This window comes from Podarcis filfolensis (genome assembly GCF_964270895.1).
Source record: "Podarcis filfolensis genome assembly, chromosome: 5".
In the NCBI taxonomy this organism is placed as follows: Eukaryota; Metazoa; Chordata; class Lepidosauria; order Squamata; family Lacertidae; genus Podarcis; species Podarcis filfolensis.
This window is the reverse complement of record NC_139608.1, coordinates 71,069,859-71,093,645: the sequence shown is the minus strand read 5'-3', so window position 1 is coordinate 71,093,645 and position 23,787 is coordinate 71,069,859. Positions and strand designations below refer to the sequence as shown.

Genomic DNA, 23,787 nt, shown 5'->3' with positions numbered 1-23,787 from the left:
CTGCTATTTTTAAAAATAACCACATGTACCAGGAAAATGTTTACAGAATAATAATCACAGATATCTTATTTCTAATGTTCTGAGAAAACAAGAAGGCTAAAAAAAATAAATTACTTACCATCTCCTTTTCTGTTGACTTTTGCAAAAATGGCACCATAGAGCAGCATGGGTTAAGGTCGACTTTGTACATATACAACATATTAAGTATTATTCTGAGAATCAGCAGTATATAAATACCTTTCAGAAAACTTTGACTAAGCTTTATTTTCAAAGTACTACTCAGTAGACACCAATAACTATTGGACTACCTTCATGTAAGCAGCAGTGCAGAAAACAGTGACAAACAGCAAGAGTGGGTGGAGTAAAACATTCACTTACATTATTCATGTACTCTGAAAGAAGATCTTGGAGGGCTTGGCGTATAGCATTGCACTCCGTGATAATGCGCTCACGGTGAATATCACGTGTGCAAGAAGAATCTGCTAACAAAGCAGCACCACTGATAATTCCTTCTAAACGCTTTTCTAGCGATGGCCTTATTTTGCCTTCCTTCACAGTAAAAGGATCCAAGTCAACCAGATTCTATAGGGTAAGATAAAAAGGGGGAAATAAGAAGAGTACTCATGCTCACACTGGTCTTCTTGAACACATAGCTGGAATGCATATATCATATCCCCAGTGTAACCATCCTACTGTTTGAATCTTGATAATCTTCATCTCTGAAGGACAGCAAGAAATTCAAAGCAAAGTTGTACATTTATATGGTTCTCAAGCAAAGATCTTGTTCATTGGGTACATTACAATACATGCAATAGATGGCTGCAAAATGCCCATTGGCAGACAACCAGGGCAGACCAATTGTTGTATTATCTGTTTATGCGCTGGCCAGGGCCAGCCCACAGCAAGGTGAGGTGACTGCCTCAGGTGACAGGATCCGCCGGGGCAGCAAATCCTGATGTCAATTTTTCTTCCTCCCCTGTTCCTGATGTAGCTCTTCCCTAACCCTTTCTTCTCTAGCAGGGAGTTGAGGTGCCATTTTGGTGTCCACCTCAGATGCCAGAATGTCTTGAGTGCTAGTTACCTTAGAAAACCTGGAGTGTCAGTGCATATAATATGCATATAATATGTGAGATTTGCTCAGATTTTTAGCAGAATGGGGTGGGGTTGGGGTTGGGGGTGTAATAACCCACTTCTCATCAATAGCAAGATAGGAATTAGCTCAACACTGAGATTTATTTATTTTTTAAGCCCATCCCTACTCACACCCTGTCTCTTCTCTCCCTTGAATGACCCTGTGTCATTCAAACCCCATGGCCCACAGAGCAGTTATCAATGAATGAAGTATAAATGTGGCAGAAAGCACAATATGGTTTCTCCTGCATATGAAGAATTAGATTACTATAGGCAGAGGTTTTCAACCTTTTTGAGTCCACAGCTCCCTTGACCAACTACATTCTTTCAGCAGCATCCCTGTGGGGCTCAGGAGCCCAGTTATGTCACCTCTCACCTGCAGAGCTGGCAGCCTCTCACCTTTTGAACACCCTCCCTTGTGGAGTGTTCCCTCAGCCTCCTCTCCTCCCTTTTCCTTGCGAGTCCTCCAGGCAGCCACTGCTGCCACCCTGGTCTCCGAGCTGCTCACCCTGCCCCAAAGAGAGGTGCCCCCTCACACTGCCCCACAGGGACCTGGGAAGCAGCTTGAGGAGCTTGCAGCCAGGGCTGCTACAGCAAATGGCTGTGCAAGCCTTTAGGAGGCAGAGATGCAAGAGGGCATGACTCACTGGTTGAAACCCCCTGCCTTATGTTAATTTTATGTTTGAAAACTGCCCTGAGAACTTATAGTTGATGGTGCACTAAATACATTCCTAAAATAAAATAAAGTAAAATAAATTGGCCTCAAAGATGATGATGGATTCCTAGTCCAGTTCCTTTTATCAAATGACAAACTCTGATGTGAAATTCCTCTTCATAGTTTGATCATGGGGCAGATAAAGGAACTGGCCTCAGAAATACTTTTCCATGGATGCTGACTTGCAGAAGTAGTTTTATAAATTAGTATAATTATCTATTTTTAATATATTTTATACTGCTTACCATTACAAGTAAATCTCAAAGTAATATGTAAAGACAGAACTAAAATACATTAAAACAATTTCAATAAAAACGTTACAGATATCATCAATAATAAAAAGCAGTAGTAGCAACAATAAATATCATTTCAGCTTCTGCATGCATCTGACCCCTCCATTTTCTTCCAATAAATGTTGCTCTTGCTGCAAGTGGGGCATCTTTAAACGGGAAATTCAGGAGTTCTCCTGCCACTATTCCATGCATTTAAGTGATCCTGAGCCCTCTCAATAAGGCAAGACATATGCAAATAAATGCTGGTGATCTACTGCTTGGGATTTGAGGGTTAAGTGTTTGAAGAAAAAAATTAATGAAATGGATTGTGCATTCTGTAAAGTGAGGTTTGTTTAACTAGAAAATTTTGAATGAATATATCAAGCTTCTCTCTGTGTGTATGAAATTCCTTTATCTGAAAATGGAATAATGTTGCTTTGTTTATCCAAAAGCATTATCAATTTCATAATATCTAATTTAAGCAAATCACTTTCCTAACTCACGATAATGGCAACAGACATTAGAAATTCATCAAACTATTACATTTCTTTCTTTCTTTTTCTTTTTTGCAGCACCCTCTTCTCACAGCAGGGTGAGTCTGCCTGATTGCAAAGGGAAATCACACACGAGAGAGAACTCTTCTGGGAGTCTTTTTCTAACTACAATACGAATTCATGAAAATTAGCAGTATTTAATTAAGCAAGAAATATCTTTTTCTGTGACTTATTTCAGAGAGGAAAATTAAGGAACTGCAGCAACGAAAGCTTAATCTGGGGTTGTGTGGGGTATTTTGAGGAACTATGTACTATAATGAAAACAAACACATTTGTAGAAATGTCTGAATGAACAAATTAAATTTCAAAATGCTGGGCCAGCTCCTGCACCTGGTTGGCCTTGTGAGTGAGGCCCACCCCACTTGGAATGTCCAGTGCAGCCAGAGGTGGGTGGTACCAGCTGCCCAGCCACTCCCCTGTCCACACAAGAAGATGACGGCCTCCCAGGACCAACTGTAACTTTATGGAGACAGAGAAAGCTATATTTAAACTCTGACTTTTTCCATATAATCTAACTTTCCATTTTGATGTGATCAAATGGGTCACCTTCCACATAGTTGTTCCTTAGTAGATTCTGACCAAACATCAGCATCAATGAAGCCAAATCTATGAGAAGAGTGCATTCATCTTCTAAAGAGATGGCTGTCAGTGGGTTGAGAGGCAAAAGAATTAGAGAAACATTAGAAGGTTTCGGCATTTCAAAAGTTTGAGAAACATCAAATCTTTTTCTAAAAAAAAACTAGACTTAAGAAACTGCTCTCAGCAAATATGTACCGAGAGGCTTGTGTTAAAGTTTCCTTCAAAATCACTGTCATATGAAACAACCAGCAGCTAAAATGGTGTAGGAGGCTAAAACTAAAAAGCTGAAATGAGCAGGCCCTTCTTGTGCCCTCTTATTTCCATCAAATACCTTAAGCTAGCAAAATCTCAAGAATATTATAACCAAGACACTGCTACAAGGTACATCAAATCATTAAGCTCTGTTAACAAATTATTAAATAATTACACTTGCCCACTCTAATGTACATAGTTTGTGGATGAGATTTTGCAGGCTGTCCCAACTTTAGATTTCAGTATATATGTTGCTATTTTTTTTTCAAGGAATTGGTCTACATCATCTGCTTATGCCCTGATTCCTTACTCTGGATTGTGAATGCAGATTGATATTCCAAAGAGAAAGCATTCCTATTAGAGGTACTGCCAAGGCCCGTCCTTCAACCATAATTGTTGATCCGTGATTTGCAGTCTGAGTCCCTTCACTTGCAATTCTATTGTTCCAATCGGAGGGATTGATAATTTTGGTATAGCTAGGCAATCCATTAAAAACCATACTGACAAAGTGAAGGAGAACAGAGAAAATGGGTGGTATTCAACTAACTTTTTTAAAAAAACTAGGCCCACTGAAATTAATGAACATGACTAAGTTAGGTCAATTAATTGCTGTGGGTCTACTGTGAGTAAAATCAGACCACCCAATGGTTGTTGTTTTTTAAATATTCAAAATTCTCAACTTACTTAAAAATAATAATTATATGTAGTATGACCAAATGCTGCAGTGGTGATCATCTTAGGTACATAAATTCATTTTATATTAGTTCACCTGGGCATCCATAATTTCAACACAAGAAAGTGATATTTGATTCATGATATGGTGTTTTAATTCTTACTACAACTTCTGTCAAATCTCTATGTTTCCTTCATTAAAAAAAAAAAAGAACTGAGGGTGGAGGAAGACTGAAGATAAAGAGCCATCTTATTATCCAATTGAGCTTACCAACAGAAATCTGATATGTGCTGGGCAACTTGCATTGATGAGTTTAAAAGGAGCAGTAACGAAATCAATACAAATGAGTGAGCATTTGCAGTAGACAGATCTGATCAAACAGATTTTTTAATCTGTCCTGCCTGAGTGCTTCATGCGTTTTGCTCCTGTAGAATTAATGGTGTGGTAAGAAGATATTAGATTTAAATAGAATGCTTAGCTACAGACTTTTCCACCAAGTTTCCAGTTTTATACATCATCTGAAATACTCGTAACAGCGCCACTCTAACTTGGTTTCACTTCAGATTAGAGACACGGACAAAACTCTCTCTCAGAAATTGCAGGGGGCCTCCTTAACATCCTCCTCAAAGAAAAGATTAGCTTTTTTAAGCCCTTGAATTCTTCGCCACTTTTGACTGAAGTCTAAGCTGGAGAAGGATTGCCATCTTGGACCCCAGCAAGGTTTTTCTCCCTGTCCTATAGAAGCTAATGGAGTGGCTCTGCTCCATTAGCTTGCATGGAGTGAGGACTCTACAGAGTCCTCTTTAAGGGTCACTCCTGCACCCACAAATCCCCCCCAAAAAAACCCAATACAATTTAATGAGCTGTCTTAACTCCATTAGCTTGCTTTGGGGGTAGAAAAGCCCTTGCAGGGAACATTAAAGGTAAGGGGAGAACCAGCCACTGAGGATAAGTAGGGGTTTCTCCCTCACACCACCTCCACTTTTTGCCACTGCAGCATCTCTTCCCCCACACCCCCAGGAATTAATGGCACCATTTGTTCCTGTGGGGCCGGGAAAGCGACACAGAGGCCAAATCCTGGGGTAGTGGGAGATGGCCACACACTCCTTTAGGTCCTACAAGTATCTTTGTCCTGCCCCCATTAGAACCACCTCATCTGATTTCACAGACAAAGAAGCTGCCACAGGTGAATCAGGAACCGTATGTCCAGGTCCTTTGTACAGGGGATCGAGAAAGAACTGTCTATCTGTCATTCCTTTCCCTCTGCTTCAGATGGCTATGATGCCATTTCTCAAGAGATGCTGGAGGTAACTGGGGCACTGCTGGAGCTAGGACGTGCCACAAAGTCTTCAAGTTATCAGGGTCTTCGTCACAGAAGTAGTCTTCTTGGCTCAGGCCTATGAATTATCTCATCTTACCTCCTGGTCCACACATTGGTATCTCCACATATGTCATTTGAATAGGGCTATGAACATACAAAACAGCTATGATTCCGAAGAACATGCTCAACTTTTTAAAATTGTCGTAGGAAGAGCTATGGTGTAGCCATGCTTCCCTAAGATAGCTGACTAAATCAACACATTGCAAGCATTTCTAGACCTCTTACACAGCTAGCTGGAATGCAGTACAGTAACTGACCAGCTAATGGGGGATTTAAGTTTCAGTTATTACACATTTAGTATTATACTTTTTATTACAGTCACAACTACATATATAGTATTGTTAGAATGTATTGTAAGCCTAAAGCTTTGGGAGGTATTCAGACTCACTTCAGCTTTTGCCCAAGTATAAATCCTAACTTCCCATACTGTATATGAATGATATTAAGAAAGCTTCCAGACAGTACTTGTTGAGTAAGCTCTTTCAAATATTTCCAGACTATAAACATTTAATGAGATTGGCTCCCAACAGACTGTTTACTACATCCATTTATTTCATTGTACTTTATTTATAATGCAGAAGATAGAGCAAAGGTTGTTTCAGGTTCTTATCCAATGCCATTTCCCCATAAATAAAGAAAAATGAAACAATTTAATTCTCAAACATTCGTAAAAGGTTAGATACTCAATAAATTTTGCTTTATCTAACTCACTCAGCCTAAGGTACCATTTGCACTACTTGGGTTAAAGAAATATAGAAAAAGTCTATGAACAAGAAGACATTTAACAATATAATCTAAGGCCAGGATCCAAAAATGTATATATGGGTGCTCTGCTTATACATAGAGGCAACCCCCCAACTCCATGAACACATCCCCCCCCAAAACAAAGCACACCATTAAGGATAGTGACCTGTTGCTAGAAGCAGATTCCCTCCCTCCATAATATGTGAGAAGCGTATTTTAATATCTTTAGTATATTTTAACTTGCATTGTGCAAAAATGATCATGTATCGCCCCATAAACACATATTTCAGATGGTTCAAAATGCAGCAGCCTATTAATTGGCTGGAGCTGGTTGGTAGGAGACTATAATACCCTTGCAGAAATAACTATATTGGCTCCAATTTGTTCTGACGCACAATTCAAAATATTAGTTTTAATCTTTAAAGGCCTAAATGATCTTGATCTAGAATGGCCCAAGAATTGCCTCTTCCTATTTGAACATGCCTCCATGCTCTAAAATGGGTCACCAAAAAGGTCCCTCCTCCAAATGCCATCTCTTTCTGAGCTCATACTGATGTGGGCAAGAGTAAAGTCTTTCAAACAGTGAAACCTTCCTTGTAGACCCCTTTGCCCAAGAAAGCCCAGTAGCATAGCTTCATTTTCACATTTGGGGGGAAATAGATATGAAAACTTTTATTATTCAGAGCATTTTTGGATAAATTGTTGTTAAATAGTAAGAAGGTGTGAGACGAACTTGCTGCTGTGAATTTTTGAGATATCTATCTGTTGCCATTATGTCACCTTTTGTTGCTTTTAAAGATTGGGATTTAACTGGGTAGTTGATTGTCTTGATGTTTAATTGTCTATTTATTGCTGTTTTCATGGAGCCCTGTGGAGGCATTTGTCATTTGTAAAATTAGTCAATGGGCTCTATCAATGCTATAGTACTGGGGTACCTATTGTGATAGCCACCAGATGCTGTGGACTACAAGTCCCATCATTTCTTGAGGCAGATGGTCCACATTGGCTATTCCCTGCTTTAGTAGATACCATGTTTAAGTCTGATCCGTAGGTTGCAGGTCACAATCACTCACCAAAACAAATCAGCCAGGCTGGAAGCATGTCTGAGAACTGCTATGAAACTGATCACACATAGGTCAGTAAGATTTGGTTTTCTGGTATGCTACTTTCCACAAGCACATCATTTAAAATAAATGAGGCCATTTTACAGAGTGTGCTACAGTGCTACACATTCACCTACCTCAAATTCATCAAGGGCACTTCCAAGAGTAGCAGACTGTGTTGTCGACTGAACCTTTTGATTTCCAATTCCTTGAGAAGCATTGGAAATGACATCAAGAGCATTCTGTATTTCATTACAAACAGAGTCCTTGCTGGCTGCAAGAGATGAAATGTCTGAATGTTCCAAACAAGCAGAGCAAATTGAATGGAGAAGAGATGAATTTTCCTTCAGAGAAGCACGTGCTGCTGCAATGTCATCGCGTTGATTGTTGGATTTTAAATCCTGTCAAGAAAATCATACATATGGGGATTATTACTATTATTATTTCAACTTAAATACTGGCAAGCAGTGTAGCAACACATTATTTCAATTTGTTCTGTATCTACTAAAGAAAGAAAGAGAGAAAAATTCAATAAAGATTTATTAACTGTGTATTCTCCGGCAGCACGTTTTGCTGCTCGTTTATAACATGCCTAGGATGAAATGGAAAGAAATGAATTCTAGCTCAAAAGGAAAGAAATATTTTTGTGTTTGTTTGTTTTTCAGAGTGCCTGGAATAGTTCAGTCCACAGTAATTGTTCACTGCCCTTAAGAACACATGAACTGCCTTTCTGGATCATGTAGCCTGAATATCTTCTCCAGCTAGCTGCCCACCAGGATTTCCCAAGTAGGGCATGGCAGAGCGAAAAATAGCCACCTCCTATTGCTTGCATGCAGTATCTGACAATCAGAGTTCACCCCCACAGCAGCCCTCTGTAACCCCTATGCTGTAGGAGCCAAAAGCTGCAGAACAAAACAACAGCCCTTTAAAAGCACAGGCAGATCTGACGAAGGTCTCAGGCTTGTCCACCTTGCTGAAGCAACAGCCTTCCTTGTGAGAGAACATGCTATCACAATGCTCTGTCAAAGGTGCTGCTTCTGACCCTACAGGATCTGCCTTGATCTGACCTTACTAGACATGACTTTGTCATACTTGACCTAATTTCACTGCATATGACTCTGCCTTACTTTCCCTTACAATCTACTGCCAGTAGGTGCCACTGTTCTGTTCCACTTCCCTTGTGAGCCTGGAGACAGCCCAAACAGGACCATAATTTATTTTGAATTGTCTTAAGAAATGGCAATGTTTTAACTGTGGTTAAATTAGTGTTGCACACAGGCCCCATATCCTGATTCAACCACGTCATTAAAGAATATACTATATCAGCTCAGCAACAGACAGGAGACTCTTTTTCAATAGCAACTCAAAACACTAAATGCTTAGTAGGTGGAGGAACAATGAATTTGTTTGTCCACGATGAGAAGTTATAATTTTAGTTTCCAATAGTATGTATTTGGATACCACATCAAATGTAACACCATAAAGTGGTTGTTTATTTTTTAAAAATGCAATAAACAGAAACAGTAGGAATATAATCAGAAGCTACAGGTCATGGCTTCAAAGAAGAATCATAAGCACAACAGAAGCATTTTCATGAACGTTCTGCATGTTTCAGGTAATGCATATGGGTTAATGAGTATGCAAACAATGCAACACAATCCAATGCTATATTCTGCCCAGCCAAGGAAATATATTAATTTTCCACTGGAAGTACTTGTCACTATGTAAAGAACAGAATTATTTATAGCACTTTTTGAGTGTTCTAAGTCCTTCACAAACCTATTAATCCAGACTACTGTGCTGACCAGATTGCTAGGGCCAGCTGCTCAGTTTAAGCACAATGGAGAATCATCATACCCATTCTCTAGGATTCCTAGCTATTCATGAACCTGATCCTGACTGATCTCAGTACCCTAAGTAGGTCAGTTTGTTGACCTCATCTTGCAAATAGTGAGGTTCATTTAATCCGACCTAATAGGTTCACGGCTGAGGTGAGATTTGAACCTGAAGCACCGGCAGAAATAGTTCAAGATACTATAGTACCAAGAGTACAAGATGTACAATAATCAAAACTAGAAAAAATAGAGTGAGCAAGGAAACTGAGAAAAGAAAGAACCAACATTTTTAAGGAGCAAAACATTGGCTACCGCTATATAACACATTCTAAACCGAGAACAATAAGATATAATTTTAAGAAGATTCCTGGAGAAAAAAGCACCCAAGGTTAGCACTTGTAGCTGCACAAAACATCCTGGGATTTGTAATTATGAACTAGAGCATGCTGGCATCTTGTCTTAGATAAAAAGCTCAAAAAAGCAGCATGTTTATTTTTCTAGTAACACAAAGAAAGTAAATTCCCTGAGCTTATTTCTACTTTGCAACTCAATTCCTATTTTACAAATATAGCAAAAGGGCAGGAAAAGTGGGGGTTGACTTTTATTTTTTTTAAAAAAATATTATTATCGTTTAGATTTTTGTGTACGATTTCTATCCTCTGCCATAAAATCCCTAATAAATGCAGCTTAATTACTGTCTAACAACGGTATGAAGGTTAATTATACTTGCACATGCCTCAAGATCCATTAATATTTTTCCTTGCAGCTTTTTCCTATTTCTCCACACACAACTGTATAATTTTCATGTAATTCACATTTTGAGAATTTGTTGCAGGGAGTATGAATAAAAACAGTCCTGGAAGGGCTGTAGCTGAATGGTAAAGCATTTGTTTTGCATGCAAATCGCCCCAGACTTGTTGCCTTGCATCTCCAGGTAGGTCTGGGAAAGAGCCTATTTGATGCACTTGAAAGACACTGCTGTTATAAACAATGGGTAGCTAGATAGATCAGTATCTGTCTGCTAAAAAGGGGGGGGGGTAGGCTAGAGCTCTCCATTAATGGCTGTATGAACAGAAACAATCCCTTAAAATGGAAATATTGTTTCGTATCTTCCACCTGTGTAAAGTCTGCAAGTCCAGTGAATTCAGATTAAATATAAAAATCAGGTGGAATGAAAACTAGTTTATAGGAATGACACTTTGTGATGGTGCTCATTTGGGGCCAGATCAGATTAGAATCAATATGGCAGGTCTTGGAAGAGGATACCAGATGTGGCAGTACTGGAAAGCAATACTTTTCCAGCATGCTATCTACAAACAGCTTGAAGTACAATCAAGAAACATATAATCTATTCTAACTGCAAAAGGAAGGAAGACATAAGATTACAGTGGTACCTCTGGTTATGAACTTCATTTGTTCCGGAGGTCCGTTCTTAACCTAAGGTAGCTAATGGGGCCTCCCACTGCCACCGCCACGCGATTTCTGTTCTCATCCTGAGGTAAAGTTCTTAACCCGAGGTACTACTTCCGGGTTAGCGGAGTCTGTAACCCAAGGTGTTTGTAACCCGATGTACCACTGTATATAGAAACTATATTCTGGTGTCAGATTTCAAGTTACATGAAGCATAGCCCAAAACCAGTTACCAGGAAAAGCATTTGTGACAACTTTACCAAGTTGTAAATGTGAGTTCTTATTAAATTACAGTCATGATCCACCTCTCAAGTTATCAGCAATCATGCTAAAAATTATATTAAAGGAGATGGCTTTGCTGGCTGGATTGTAGATATTTACTAGAACCTTTTTAAAAAAAGAAACCAATATCTTACTTGTTCCTTGGTAAAAGAGGTAAATTAATTCGTCTTTTTAAATATGCATCTAGCTAGGGATTTGTTTGCAGCCAGTGTGGCATATAATTGCCATTCTGCATCATATTACTACTCCACAGATATATTATTCACCAGGAAGTATCATATGAGCTTAAGCTAATGTGTGTTTCCAAATACATCATCAAAGGGGTGATGAGCTAGTGGATAGTGGAAAATGGATTTTATATCTATCCAAGAACCTGAATACTGTTGCACGCCACCACAGTCTTCAAGCGAGATTCCAGGGGTTCCAGGCGCTTACCCATGGTTTGTGTTTCCTTTTGGAAATGAGACACAGCAGAAACAGTGGTGTCTTTATGATATATGGTTTATTTACATATATATACAACCTGAACCTACAATGGAGGGGTTCACAAACTCATAATACTACCCCCCTCCCCCAAAAAACCAGACACCTATCCCCAGATGTACAACAAACACCTTTCCTGGAGAAAAATCACAGACAGGTTAGCAAAGGCGTTAGGATACACATTTTCAAAAACAGATAATAAAACCCAATTACTCCACATAACAGCATTAACTTTTTAAAACTTTAAGATGATTTTGAGCTTCACTACCACATTTCATTCTCATTTTGTTCTACATGAGTTCTCAGCACCATTTAGAAATTCAGCTGGCCACTGAGGTTCCATGCTTCAGTTGGTGAAGTATTACACTTCTGAATTTTTCAATTTCTTATGCACACACCAGTTGCCACCCACAGGCATGTACATCATATCTACTTGTACTGAAATCAGAGAAAAGAATGTATTATCTGTTGTAACTTCAGCTTTTTTCATATGCATTGTACACCAATTTCAGTCACTGTATGTGTTTTGACCTGTTCTCAGATACTTTTAGTTTAATATTTTTAAGAAATCCAATTAGTAGCCTCTTATGGGATTAGTGTCATTTGGATTTGTCCTTCACCAATACCTTCACCAGTTTGTGGATCCATTCTGCAATAAATCAGCTCAGACTCTTCAGGTATATAATCTTTCCTGGTCTTGGATGCAGTTTGATTCCAGTGAGCTGTTCTTAATACTTGGTCTAGATTCATGTGAAACTGTCAGGATTGTAGAGACACACAACACATACAGAATAGATTTCAGCCCACCCACCCCGATTATTTATTTATTTAAAATACTTAAATTCCGCTATATAGTTGCAAGAGGCTCTCAAATATTATTTCAAAATCATCTCTCAATGAAATCAAACTCAAACTAATACAAGGAGTACAGATGGCATTATGTCCATATGATGCTAGGCTGAATCTAGCATTTATTTCCTCGTCTTCCCTGATATTGTCCTTACACTATCACCTACTAGGCAGCAATTCCTATTGAGGTATTCTGAGACAAGGGAGTTGGGCCGAGCTCCTAGAACTCACTAAGCCCATTGTGGAAACAGTCTTCCATATTATATTTGCAGCAGGGGTGGGCAACCTTTTCCTATCAATCCTCTGGGAAATCTGTTAGTGGGTGCATGCAAGCAGCGGGTGAGCCAGAACCAATGATGGGCAGAGTCAGGGACAAAAGCACTCCAATTGCTCTGGCATAAATGCTGCCTTGCTTCAATTTTCACATTGCACCTCAGATTAGAAATCCAAATCATATGCTGGTCTGTTTAGAACTAAGCCCTACTGAGTTTGCTGGGGTTGCTCTCAAGTAAGTATACAAAGCATTGTTTAGTTCAGCAGACAATGTACCCACTATTCTGGAAAGCAAGTGAAAGTATTTCCTTTTCCAACTTTAGCATGCTATATACATGTTCATACATAAATGACTCCCCCGCCCCAAGTCATACAACTAGGAGAAAGGGAGAAATAAAATAAAATGCTGACCCTTCCAGTTGTTCTAAAACTACATAGAAAGGAGAGGGGGCTTTTAAAAGCCAGGAAATAAAATAGAAAGGAACATAAAGGAAGGAAATCTGATGGGATGGAAGAATGGGGTACTTTCAGATTGTGTCAGACACAGAAAATGAGTCAGGAGCCACAGGCTGTCCACTTGTTTATTAGCAATTGCCAATTTTAGAAACAGGTGTTTCGATTCTCCATTCTTCTTATCAAGTTTTATCTGCACTATATCTTCCTAAAAGCATAATCCTGTGTACTTCTCTATAAAATAAAGCAGCAAAATGAGCACCACGGCAAGGTTCAACACTGGCCAACTCCCGTCCTACAGGTTTGGAGTGATCCAAACCCAGCGGATCCATTCCATCAACATGGGGCTTGTGGGATGATGAACTGATCCTGGGACCCAATGCCATGCCAGCTCTTGCCCTGCCTGCTGCTGTCAATAAAGATTTGGCCTGATTTTATTCCATCACAGTTGTACAGTCTGGTTATTTTGCTGCTCTTATGGGTCACATAATGTGCCTGCCTAGGCAATGTGGAGTTTGTGCACAGGGGCATTCTGCACCCACTTCAGGATCTCTGCTAGTAAAGCTGGGCCAACACAGTATCAGGAATAACAGTGCAATCACAACCCCCCAACAGCAGAGAGAATGGAATTTATTCACATTATGAGAGAAATGACGGTCGACATTGAGATGGTGGCTAAGCCTGCTCAGTGATGCCAGGGATCCCAGTTACTGAAAACCACACCTGTTTCTGTTTCCTACAGGGAACTACCCTGGGCTCTGTTTCTTGTTCATGCTAGTATAAAGGAATGTTTCTTTAAAAATACAGTTTGTTAAGCAATAGATTCAAATTACACTAATGAACACTAAAACTGATCTCCCAAAGTCAGCCTGGCATATGTTAAGATAATACATTAATGAAACCTGAACACGTTTTAAAGTGACATACAGTAAAACTAATGCAAAAGAATTTATTCAAACATGCTTATTAGGCTTCCAATTTTCCCTAACGTTGACAGGAGGCTTTTAAAACAAATATATATAAATCATAGTATTAAATGAAAAAAGCCTCAAATATTTAGTAAGGGGAAATCATAAAAAGATGGAGCCCCTCTTTAAATATGAACTTAATAATAAATGACAGCCAAAAATGTGTTTTGTGTAACCAGAGAATATTTACAGGCTGCAAGACCATGAAGAAGGAAAAAACTATCTTAAGCCCTTGAGTTCTGTACTGAATGTTAATGCATTTGTATATGATAGATTTAATATGAGAACCAAGAATAAATGACTTTCAACAGCTGCACTCTGGACCTATAAATCGCTCTTGGTACTGCAAAATCCATACAGAGGAAGAACAGCTGTATAATTTACAGCATCAGCATTTGTCAAGAAAAGCAGCCAGTACAGGTCCTTTTTCAGCTTCAGAAGGCACCTTCTTGGGGGGGGGGAGTGTTTGCAGAGAACATACCTGTATAATTATGAGCAGCCTACTTGTATAAGTAAATAATTACATTTATTTAACTTTCACATTGCTACATACAGCATCCTCTTTAACCCTTAATAGATCTAAGTAAAATTCAAAGAGCATAAACACCATGGCAATTTTAATGCAATTTTAAAATTGTGAAGCTAATTAGCATTTGCTTTATTATGCTTTGCCAGAGTTATGCTATAGTAAAGTAGGAAGACCTATGCAACTTCACAGTGCACCCAAACCATGAGCTAACAGGTAAGACAGAGATTTGATGGGAGTTTCTTTCAACATATTTCCCCATCTATTATCCCAAAGACAGGCCTAAAAGACACAGCCTGCATTCATATATCAGTTTCCTCAATGTTTAAGAATTACAGCTCCTTTGAATATTAACACATCTACTCCTCCCATATTTGATTTATTCAAGCAGATATTTTACCAATCTGTTTCACAGATTTGGGCTAAATGAATGTGGTATTTACAGCATTTTCTAGGTACTAATTGTCTTATTATTTCTCAGCATTTAAACTATTGTTTCAATTCCTGCCTAAAAGCAAAGGAAACAGAAAGAGGACAATTTGCCTTAATTCCAATTCAAGCATTTGAAATCAAAATCAATTTTTTTCAAATACTTCAAAATTCACTTTGGCATTGGGACAGGAGATCTTTAATTCTCTTTCTCCCAACACTGTTGTCCTAATGTGGGCCAGGCCTCACGCAACTGCTATGTGCATTAGGAGAAGCTCACATTCACTCCAATAGGAAATTCCATCTACAATGGAAATAAACAGACCCAGGACCCCTACCCACATCAGAGGAAAGGGTTAAAGCACTGCTAAAGGTCACACCATGGTCTGCACCTGCAATTTATTTTTCAAAAGGCATTCACTCAATTGCTAATGGTATGGTCTATACTAGTTTCTTACCAAGATTGAAGAACTCTGGACTGAACCACTGCAGCTGCCTACATGTAAGAAACTAGTGCAACCAGGATTTGATTTGCTTTTTCCATGGGAAAATATTCAGAAATATGAAACACACACACACACACACACACACACACACACACACACGGCTGTAGTCTGAGGAACAGTCCAGAATTCTACCTCCTTATTTGGAGATTGTATGAAGCAGCTCTGAAACTTAACATTCAAAGCTATGCACCAGGGTTTTAATTCTGAAAATTCAACTGGATCTTGGATTGCAAAGTTTAATTTTTGTGCATCTTGGTATTTCAAATTCCTTTAAGCTCAGATGTTGTTAAGTTGTGGGTGAACATATCAGACGACACAGCAATTCTTCAAACAGCTCTTGTTTATTCACAGACCAGAACAGAACAGAACTGAAGGGTTCAGCCAGCCTGCTTATATAGAGCTCCACTAGAACGCAACAGTAACCATTTTCTGTAACTATGCAATCACTGAACGTCACTTTTGATCCCTTATTTGTATATGTGGACCTGAACTATCTACAGTATCCCCCTGCTGGCCCAGGGTGAGAACTTCAGTACATAACAGATGTGTCATCTGTTCCTGTCTTTCCCAAGTTCTCTTCCACTTCTTTTGTAAACCAGAAAGCTAGAGAAAGAGAATATTGTATGTGCAAAGGAGAGATGGAAATCCTTTTTTTTTTTTTAGTTTTAAGGACATCTGAAATGAGACTAATATTAAACACTTACTGAGAAAACCCTATTAAATTCAGTATATACTGCCATAAGAAAAAGTCTTCAGCAGTCTACTTAAACAACTCTTTCTATAAATCTGTGCCATAGTTAGTGAAAATACAGATACTTGCCTGATTATTTATGGGGGCTTTGTTGGAAAATAAAATCACCCCTGGAAATCTGCCAGGGGCTAAGAGTCAAATGCCACATTATATTGCATTCAGATATAAGATTAGACCCACAGTCTTGTCAGTGTTGCAAAGCACCCTCAGAAGGAAGAACTTTGCAGTAGTGAATTGGAGGGAGCAGTGCTTAATCCTTTCCCTGCCACTTTTACACAGGAACTTCCTTTCCACAAGTCACTCCCCTTCTCTGGACAAAGGGTTCCACTTCAAAAACCCATGTCTCAGGAGGTAAATAATTGGTCTGAAACACTGGCAAGAGAAAAGCACCAGAAGGCAAGAAATTTAATTGGAAAACCGGCTGGTGGGGGTGCTTTCTACAGTATAGGGCAAGTAACACATCTCAATAATAAATGCATAATAAAGGATAATTTAACGGAATGTAGATTTTCCATATTTCAAAAAGTGAAAATCCAGACACAAAGGTTGTTGACCCCTGCTCCAAACTAATCAACAAATTAACACAGGGAGATGGTACTTATGCCCCTGGTTCTATAATTCACAATATTTAATTTTTAAAGACAAATAATGCTATGTTTTCTACTAACTTCAGTAAACCGACAACAAATCACAACACATAGTATTACCAGCAAAAGCTCTACTTGAAAGTACTTTAGCCAATGCAAATGCAAAAGAGATTTTTTGTTTGTTGGTTGGTGAATCTAGTTTATGCTATGGCTTAAGTGTTTCTAAAGAACCTCTGACTTCTTTTATTGAGTTGGAGAAGTTTCATTTATATGAGTTGCACCTAAGCCACAGAAAGAAAATAAACTAAATTATACAATCTTTAGTAAATGGATTTGGTGCTCAAGATAAAGATAAAGATAACTAAAAACAGGTTTTTGAACCAAGAAGAAAAGTAGAACTGTTTTTAAAATGCTATTAACTAATTTGCCAACCTGCATGATCCCCAAACAGTACTCTGCTTCAGTAATTGTTTTTAAAGTAAGATAGATTTGGAAAATAACCAAGAATTCCTTATCAGTGGCTTACCTCTTCCTTAATTTGATCTAAGAGAACTATGGTGATTTTCCATGTGCATGCTGATTTAAAATAAAAAAGTTTTGAACTCATCTTGAAGCAATTAAGTGTACAGTATATATGAACAAAAATATTTGTAAATACTGTACATTATCAGTTCTGAGTAAGAGAAAAAGGGAGAGTACTTTTGTTCAAAATCAGATATGATTGCTAGATAGGCATGCATCTATCCATCTCTATCAACTCTAGTTGGTAGCAGACAGTATTTGCTAGTCTAATTAAATGCCAAATCTGCTAAGAAACTAATCATTTTTTTTTAAAAAAACTTCTATTAAGAGTAGTTCTGAATTTCTACAGAGCCTTGATGTTATTTCTTGAAGTTCAGACCACATCTGGACTTCTATGTGGTCTGTATATGACAGATGTTCAAAGTGCATATTTCAGGAGTATGTACAATTTAGATGCATTTTTTAAAAAAAACCACACTAATGAAATTATTCTGATTAACAAATATTTTTAAGATACAAGAATGGCTGCCATCTAAAGAGACAACATAAACCACTTGCTAATGTGCAGAAGAGTACAAGACTCCGGGGCAAGAACCCTTGTGAAATTTGGGTGTTCAATGTTTTTTTAATTTTTTTAACTAAGCAAAATACTAATTGCACCCAATGCTTTGTGAATACTTCATCATTTAAAAAATAAAATATGTCTGAGAATCAATGAGAGCTACTGGCTCGCTTTATAATTATATAGTTTAATACTTGCAATAATTCAAAATTACTTCAAAAAGATCAAGAACCCTGCATTTATTTTCTACCTGTGGCAAAAGGTTCATTTGTTCCCATAATAGGAATGAGAGAATGTTTTTTTATCTAGAGAATAAAATAATCTCTGGACCACCAAGATTCTAAATCTTGCCACAGGACATAATAGTGAAATGTTTGGCTAGTAGTGTCATTTAAAAATGTAGAATCTCCAATTTTCCTGTGCTGGTTATTCCATAGGTATGGATAGTGAGCTTGAGTCTCACATTGTGTCTGATCTACAACAGGGCTGTCCAGCTTCCAAGAGATTGCGATCTACTCCCACTATTAAAAATCTGGCAGTTGTTGTGCTTTTTGGGGGGGGAGGATGAGCCAAAGTTGTTGAGTTTGGGGGGGCAATCAGGGTCCCATGATCGACCAGGATCAATCAGGGACACCCCGCGATCGACTGGTAGATCGCAATCGACCTGTTGGACATCCCTGATATACAACATCCAATTGCATCCGTTACAAATTCTAATTTTTACATCTCCATTTGTAAATCTATTGGTTTCTTACTGCAGAGGGATCACCATTGTGAAAAGTGCTGTTGTAGTGCAATGCATCATGTAGTCACCCATTTATTTTGAATGGGGAATTGGAAATGCTTTTATTATCTCTCTTAGGCCAACATTATGGTCCTTTTTGATGTAGCACAACTCCTGTGCAAGGATCACCTCATTTTCTTAATTACAATCGCCTTATTCCTGTGGCTGTAATTCGTTTTAACTGTTTTTAATACTGAATTTTAAATTGTTGTAACCCACTCTGAGACCTGCAGGTGATAATGATAATGATGATGATAATGGATTAACTGTTTGTCCAAAACCAATTCCGTGTGAAAACAGCAGAATTTACCATGCCACAGAGAAGGCTTGGAAACTAGCAACACCGAAGCGTTTGGATTTGATATCCCGCTTTATCACTACCCTAAGGAGTCTCAAAGTGGCTAACAATCTCCTTTCCCTTCCTTCCCCACAACAAACACTCTGTGAGGTGAGTGAGGCCGAGAGACTTCAAAGAAGTGTGACTGGCCCAAGGTCACCCAGCAGCTGCATGTGGAGGAGCGGAGACGCGAACCCGGTTCCCCAGATTACAAGTCTACCGCTCTTAACCACTACACCACACTGGCTCTCACTACACCACACTGGCTCTCTGATGATGCAGACCAACATAATATGGTATTTTCAGGCAAGTGCTTCCTCATGAAATAATCAGATGTTACAATCCCCACACAAGGATGGTAAGAATCAGCCCTGTGCCTATCTAGTTAGCACATCCCCACAGGGTACAGCACATAGCGGTTGCTGATCGATTATTGAAAGTATATTGTGGTCTGAATGTATTCTATGGACTGCAGTGTTAACTAGAAATAGAACACTTTTAAGATATAAAATAAATTCAACCTCTGTTCTGTAGCCCGTATCATTCACAGATAACCAAACACCACTGGTGACAAGGGAATGTAGGTGGTATATTTTTATTCAGGACGTGTAAATACCTTCTGAAGAATATATTAGGAGAGTTATAATTCCACCTGACACCAGTAATAAGATTACTCACTGCTGATGTAACTGAAGTCACAGTGCTCCTATGAACAAAATAATGTTCAAAGCAGCCCTCAGAACCTGTTCTTTTCTCTTCTTACACATTCCCTTCCTGTCAGAACAGAACAGAAACCCATTTCAGTAGATTAAAGGAGATGACAGGAAACATGCAGAGAAGTCTATCTTCCTGCTAGAAAGCCTTCTAGGACCTGATCTGTTCTATCAAGCAGCTGTCCTTGAGTGCAAAAGGAAACTTGTGGACATTCCTTGCATGGATGCTCTGGTTCTTCTTTTTGAGAATTTGCCATGTATTTGATAAAAAACAGATGGGTTGGTGGGATTGAAGACCTTTTAAGATCTGTAGCTATAAAGTGAAAGAAAGCTCTATAAAATTTATATATTATGAGAAAGTGCACAATTTGACTTTAAAAGCTGTGTGTCTTGCATAAATCTGACCTATTCTTATGACAGAGCGATGGTTTTTCAGTACTATTTCACTGTGAGCTTCAAGGAGAACAAATTACAAAAACCAATATACTCTCTTACAGAGAAAAAATCAGGTCACACTTTAAACCACATCCCAACTTTTCACATATTGACAAGATGGAACATAAACAGAGAAGAGTGACCAAAGATGATAAAGGGTCTGGAAACCAAGACTTATGAGGAACAGTGGAGGGAACTGGGTGTGTTTAGCCTGGACAAGAAGAGACTGAGAGAAAATATGATAGCCATCTTCAAATATCTAAATGTCTGTCACATGGAGGATGGAGCAAGTTTGTTTTCTCCTGCTCTAGAGGGCAGGACTTGAACAAATGGATTCAAGTTACAAGAAACTAAACATCAGGAAGAACTTTCTGACAGTAAGAACTGTTCGACAATGGAACGATCCCCCTCAGAAGATGGTGGGCTCTTCTTCATTGGAGGTTTTTAAGCAAAGGTTGGATGACCACCTGTCATGTATGATCTAGTTGAGATTCTTGTATTGCAGGGGGTTGGACTAGATGACCCTCAGGATCCCTTCCAACTCTGCAATTCTATTATTAACTATCTGATTTTATTAATAAAACATGTTTTACTTTAAAGTGCAGTCTGCACTGTTTTGTATCACACTTTTTTGCACAGCTGCTGTTGGATGGGTGGAGGTTTATTATAACTGGTAATTTATACTTAGATTACCAACTATACTTAGATTCTTATGGTGGTAGCAGGAAAACAGTGCTGAAAAAATAAGTAACTGGTGTATGAGATGAAGTGGAGTGGGAAAATAGTAATTACCTGACCCCTCCATGCAACCACTAAACCCCACCCACCACCACCACATGATGATCCTTCACTCAACACTGGCAGAATATGATAAATATGGCAAACTCAAGTTAATAAATCTGGCTGCACTGTTCTGAACCACATAAAGTTTCTGAACATTTTCAGACCGCCCTACAAGTAGTAGTAGTAGTAGTAGTAGTAGTAGTAAGGCATTTGGGGATTTACTTATTTATTCTCCCCAAATATGTTGGTCTCCATGGTATTTGTGTCAATCAATATGCTACAAACAAATCACTAGTTGCATCCATTAGGAAATGAGGTAGAAGTCCTTTTTTTCCAACTTGATGTTCTAGAGAGGCAATTAAAATGCATCCAGTATATCATTACCAAGCACATTATCTCAATTTCCTTCATAACATCTCAGTAGCTGCCCAGTGTAGAGGTCAAGCATCGTGAAGATGTCCTTGTAATAACTCCTACTAGGAATGTTTGTGTGTAAATGTAGCCTGATGAACCCTGTAAACTTATGCAAATGAAAGATTTTTGATGTCGAATGAGCTGTAGGTGGAGGTCAACAGATCAAATACAAACACAAAATGTATTTTTTAACTGAGCAGACATTTGCGTTTGGGATTATTTTGAAGTGATTTAAAGCATTTGTCTTTGTATCTAAAATTGTGACACAATCTGGAAGAGATCAAATGTCACATTCTTCATCCCTGTTTCCATTTAGCAGAAAAACAGCTGACTGAAAGATGAAGTTGGAATAAGTGTTGCAGAGATGCAGTTAACTGGTTGCACAGTGATCTCACCACCTCTAAAGCAATTGTTGCTTCATAGGAAAGGGGCCCAGATAACCTATGGATTCATTGACCACTGCAGTGAAGGAGCAGAAAGTATTTCCGAACTTCATAATTAGAATTGTCAAAGTTCACCAATCCACTTTCATTCCCAGGACTTGCAGCAGTGATGGGACACATGGCAGAAATGTGCCCTTTCTTACCAGCCTAGGAGGAAAAACTGGCAGAACCACTAATGCTTGCTCTGAGCGACATGAATTAATTCTGCTGACTAGATGTAGTCTTCTGCACCTGAACCTACCCCCCACCAACCCAACTTTATATTTCAAAAACCAAAGCCCTTTTCAGATATGAATCTGGGGTAAAATGAAGGCTGGATTACTGCAATGCTCGCTGTGTGGAGCTGCCCTTGAGATAGATTCGGAAGCTGCAGCTGGTGCAAAATGTGAGGCCTGACAAGGATACCTGAAAGATAATCTCACCCTTTTATATACTAAGCAATCACTGTGCTCTGGAGGTGACCGCCTCCTGCAGATACCATATTATCATGAGGTCCATTCCACACAATTTAGAAATTGGGCCTTTCGTGTTATGGCAGCTACTCTTTGGAATTCACTCCCTCTGAATCTCAGGCAGGCACAGTCTGTTGTCTTCTCAGTGCATACTGAAAACCTTCCTCTTTCAACAAACCTTTTTAAGTTGAGATTTTTCCCTGTCTTAAAGAATTGTTTTTTGAAAAAATTGTTTCACTGTTTTATCACTTGTTGTTTGTCACCCTGGGCTCCTTTGGGAGGAAGGACAGAACATAAATTTAATAGACAAGCATGTTTTGGGGTGAGGGAAAACAACACACCAACAGGCTCCTCTGCCACCCTACACTTGTTCATCCAAATGCGCGTAGGGCATGCCACCTTGATGATGTTGACATTCCACACAAACTGATTAATCTGAACTGGTTTATTAACATGGCTCTTAAGCAGGGCCACAGTGACTGAATACTACTGCCAGTTGTTTGAGCCAGGGAATGAGGAGGAAGAGGGAAGCCAGGAAGCTCAATCATATTTAAGGAGAGAATGGACCATTAACCCACTGGGCATTAATGCAACATATACCAGTAGCCATGTTCCTACAGTCCACTAAGCACAGGGGTCATTGTATAGTAGTTAACAGTATGAATATGAGTGGAGAGGCTATGTCCCCCTATCTATTTAGATGTTCAGAAGATTTAAATTAAAACATGTTCAGTGTTTTATAGAACACCAGAGGAATACCACCAAGGGTGGTAGTTATGGTTGATTGAGGAGAACCATTTTCCTTGCCTCCACCTTTGTATCCACCTCTTTAATTTTACGACCCAGAAATTCTTTATCTGTATGCTTGATTCTCCTTGTGAGAGAGGCATAGCAAATTACAAAACATCACATTAATTTGTCCTAAGGGCAATGCAAGTTTTCATGGCCTTGTTATTCTCTTCCCGTACGCATATGACAAACACTGTTTACCTATAGCTGTTATTGGTTTCCTATCTCTGTGGTACATTTTAATTGTCCTGGGAATGTAATTGCCTAAAATATCCCCTGATTCATGATACTTAAGGAATATTAATGACAAATGGTTTTTAATTTAATCACCATAACTACAACTATCTCATATTTCGCAGAGGTTTCTGTGCTAAGGCTCAGTTATATTCATTTCTGCAGAAGAAGATAAATAAGAAGAGTTATGCATCATGCATTCCTCATCTATTAATACCATAATACTACACACATACATAGAGGTTAATGCCCACTGTGTTCAATGGGGCTTACTCCCAAATAAGTGCATTTAGGACTGCAGTCTTTCAGTGCAATCTTATGCATGTCTACTCAAAAGCAAATTAGTCTTACTCTCAGGTAAGTGGATATATGACTACAGACTAAAAGGGTTAGCCATAAAAAATAGCACGAAAACATCCTGCATGTAAACTTTTCTGGGTTTTTTGCAAGGCACACCAAGGACAAAGGTTCTAAAAATAGAAGAAAATATTTTCCTCAGATTCAAAGAAAGATTCATCTTCAGAAACCTTCAAAGTTGCTGCTGGAAGAAGAAAGAGAGAGAC

General features: G+C 38.7%; 1 protein-coding gene across 10 annotated transcripts in view; it reads right to left on the bottom strand.

Annotated features, from left to right (window-relative positions):
- The window catches only part of CTNNA3 (catenin alpha 3), a 543,396-nt gene that overhangs the window by 441,462 nt on the left and 78,147 nt on the right, over positions 1 to 23,787 (bottom strand). For all 10 annotated transcript variants that reach the window (XR_014548214.1, XR_014548215.1, XR_014548216.1 and 7 more), the window contains 2 exons: positions 7,542 to 7,805; positions 379 to 582 (listed from right to left, as the gene is read on the bottom strand). Coding sequence is in view for 7 of the 10 variants with exons in the window: in XM_083614464.1 (XP_083470590.1) it covers positions 379 to 582; positions 7,542 to 7,805 (468 nt within the window). In the remaining 3 variants the exon portion in view is untranslated. The remainder of the gene's footprint in view (positions 1 to 378; positions 583 to 7,541; positions 7,806 to 23,787) is intronic.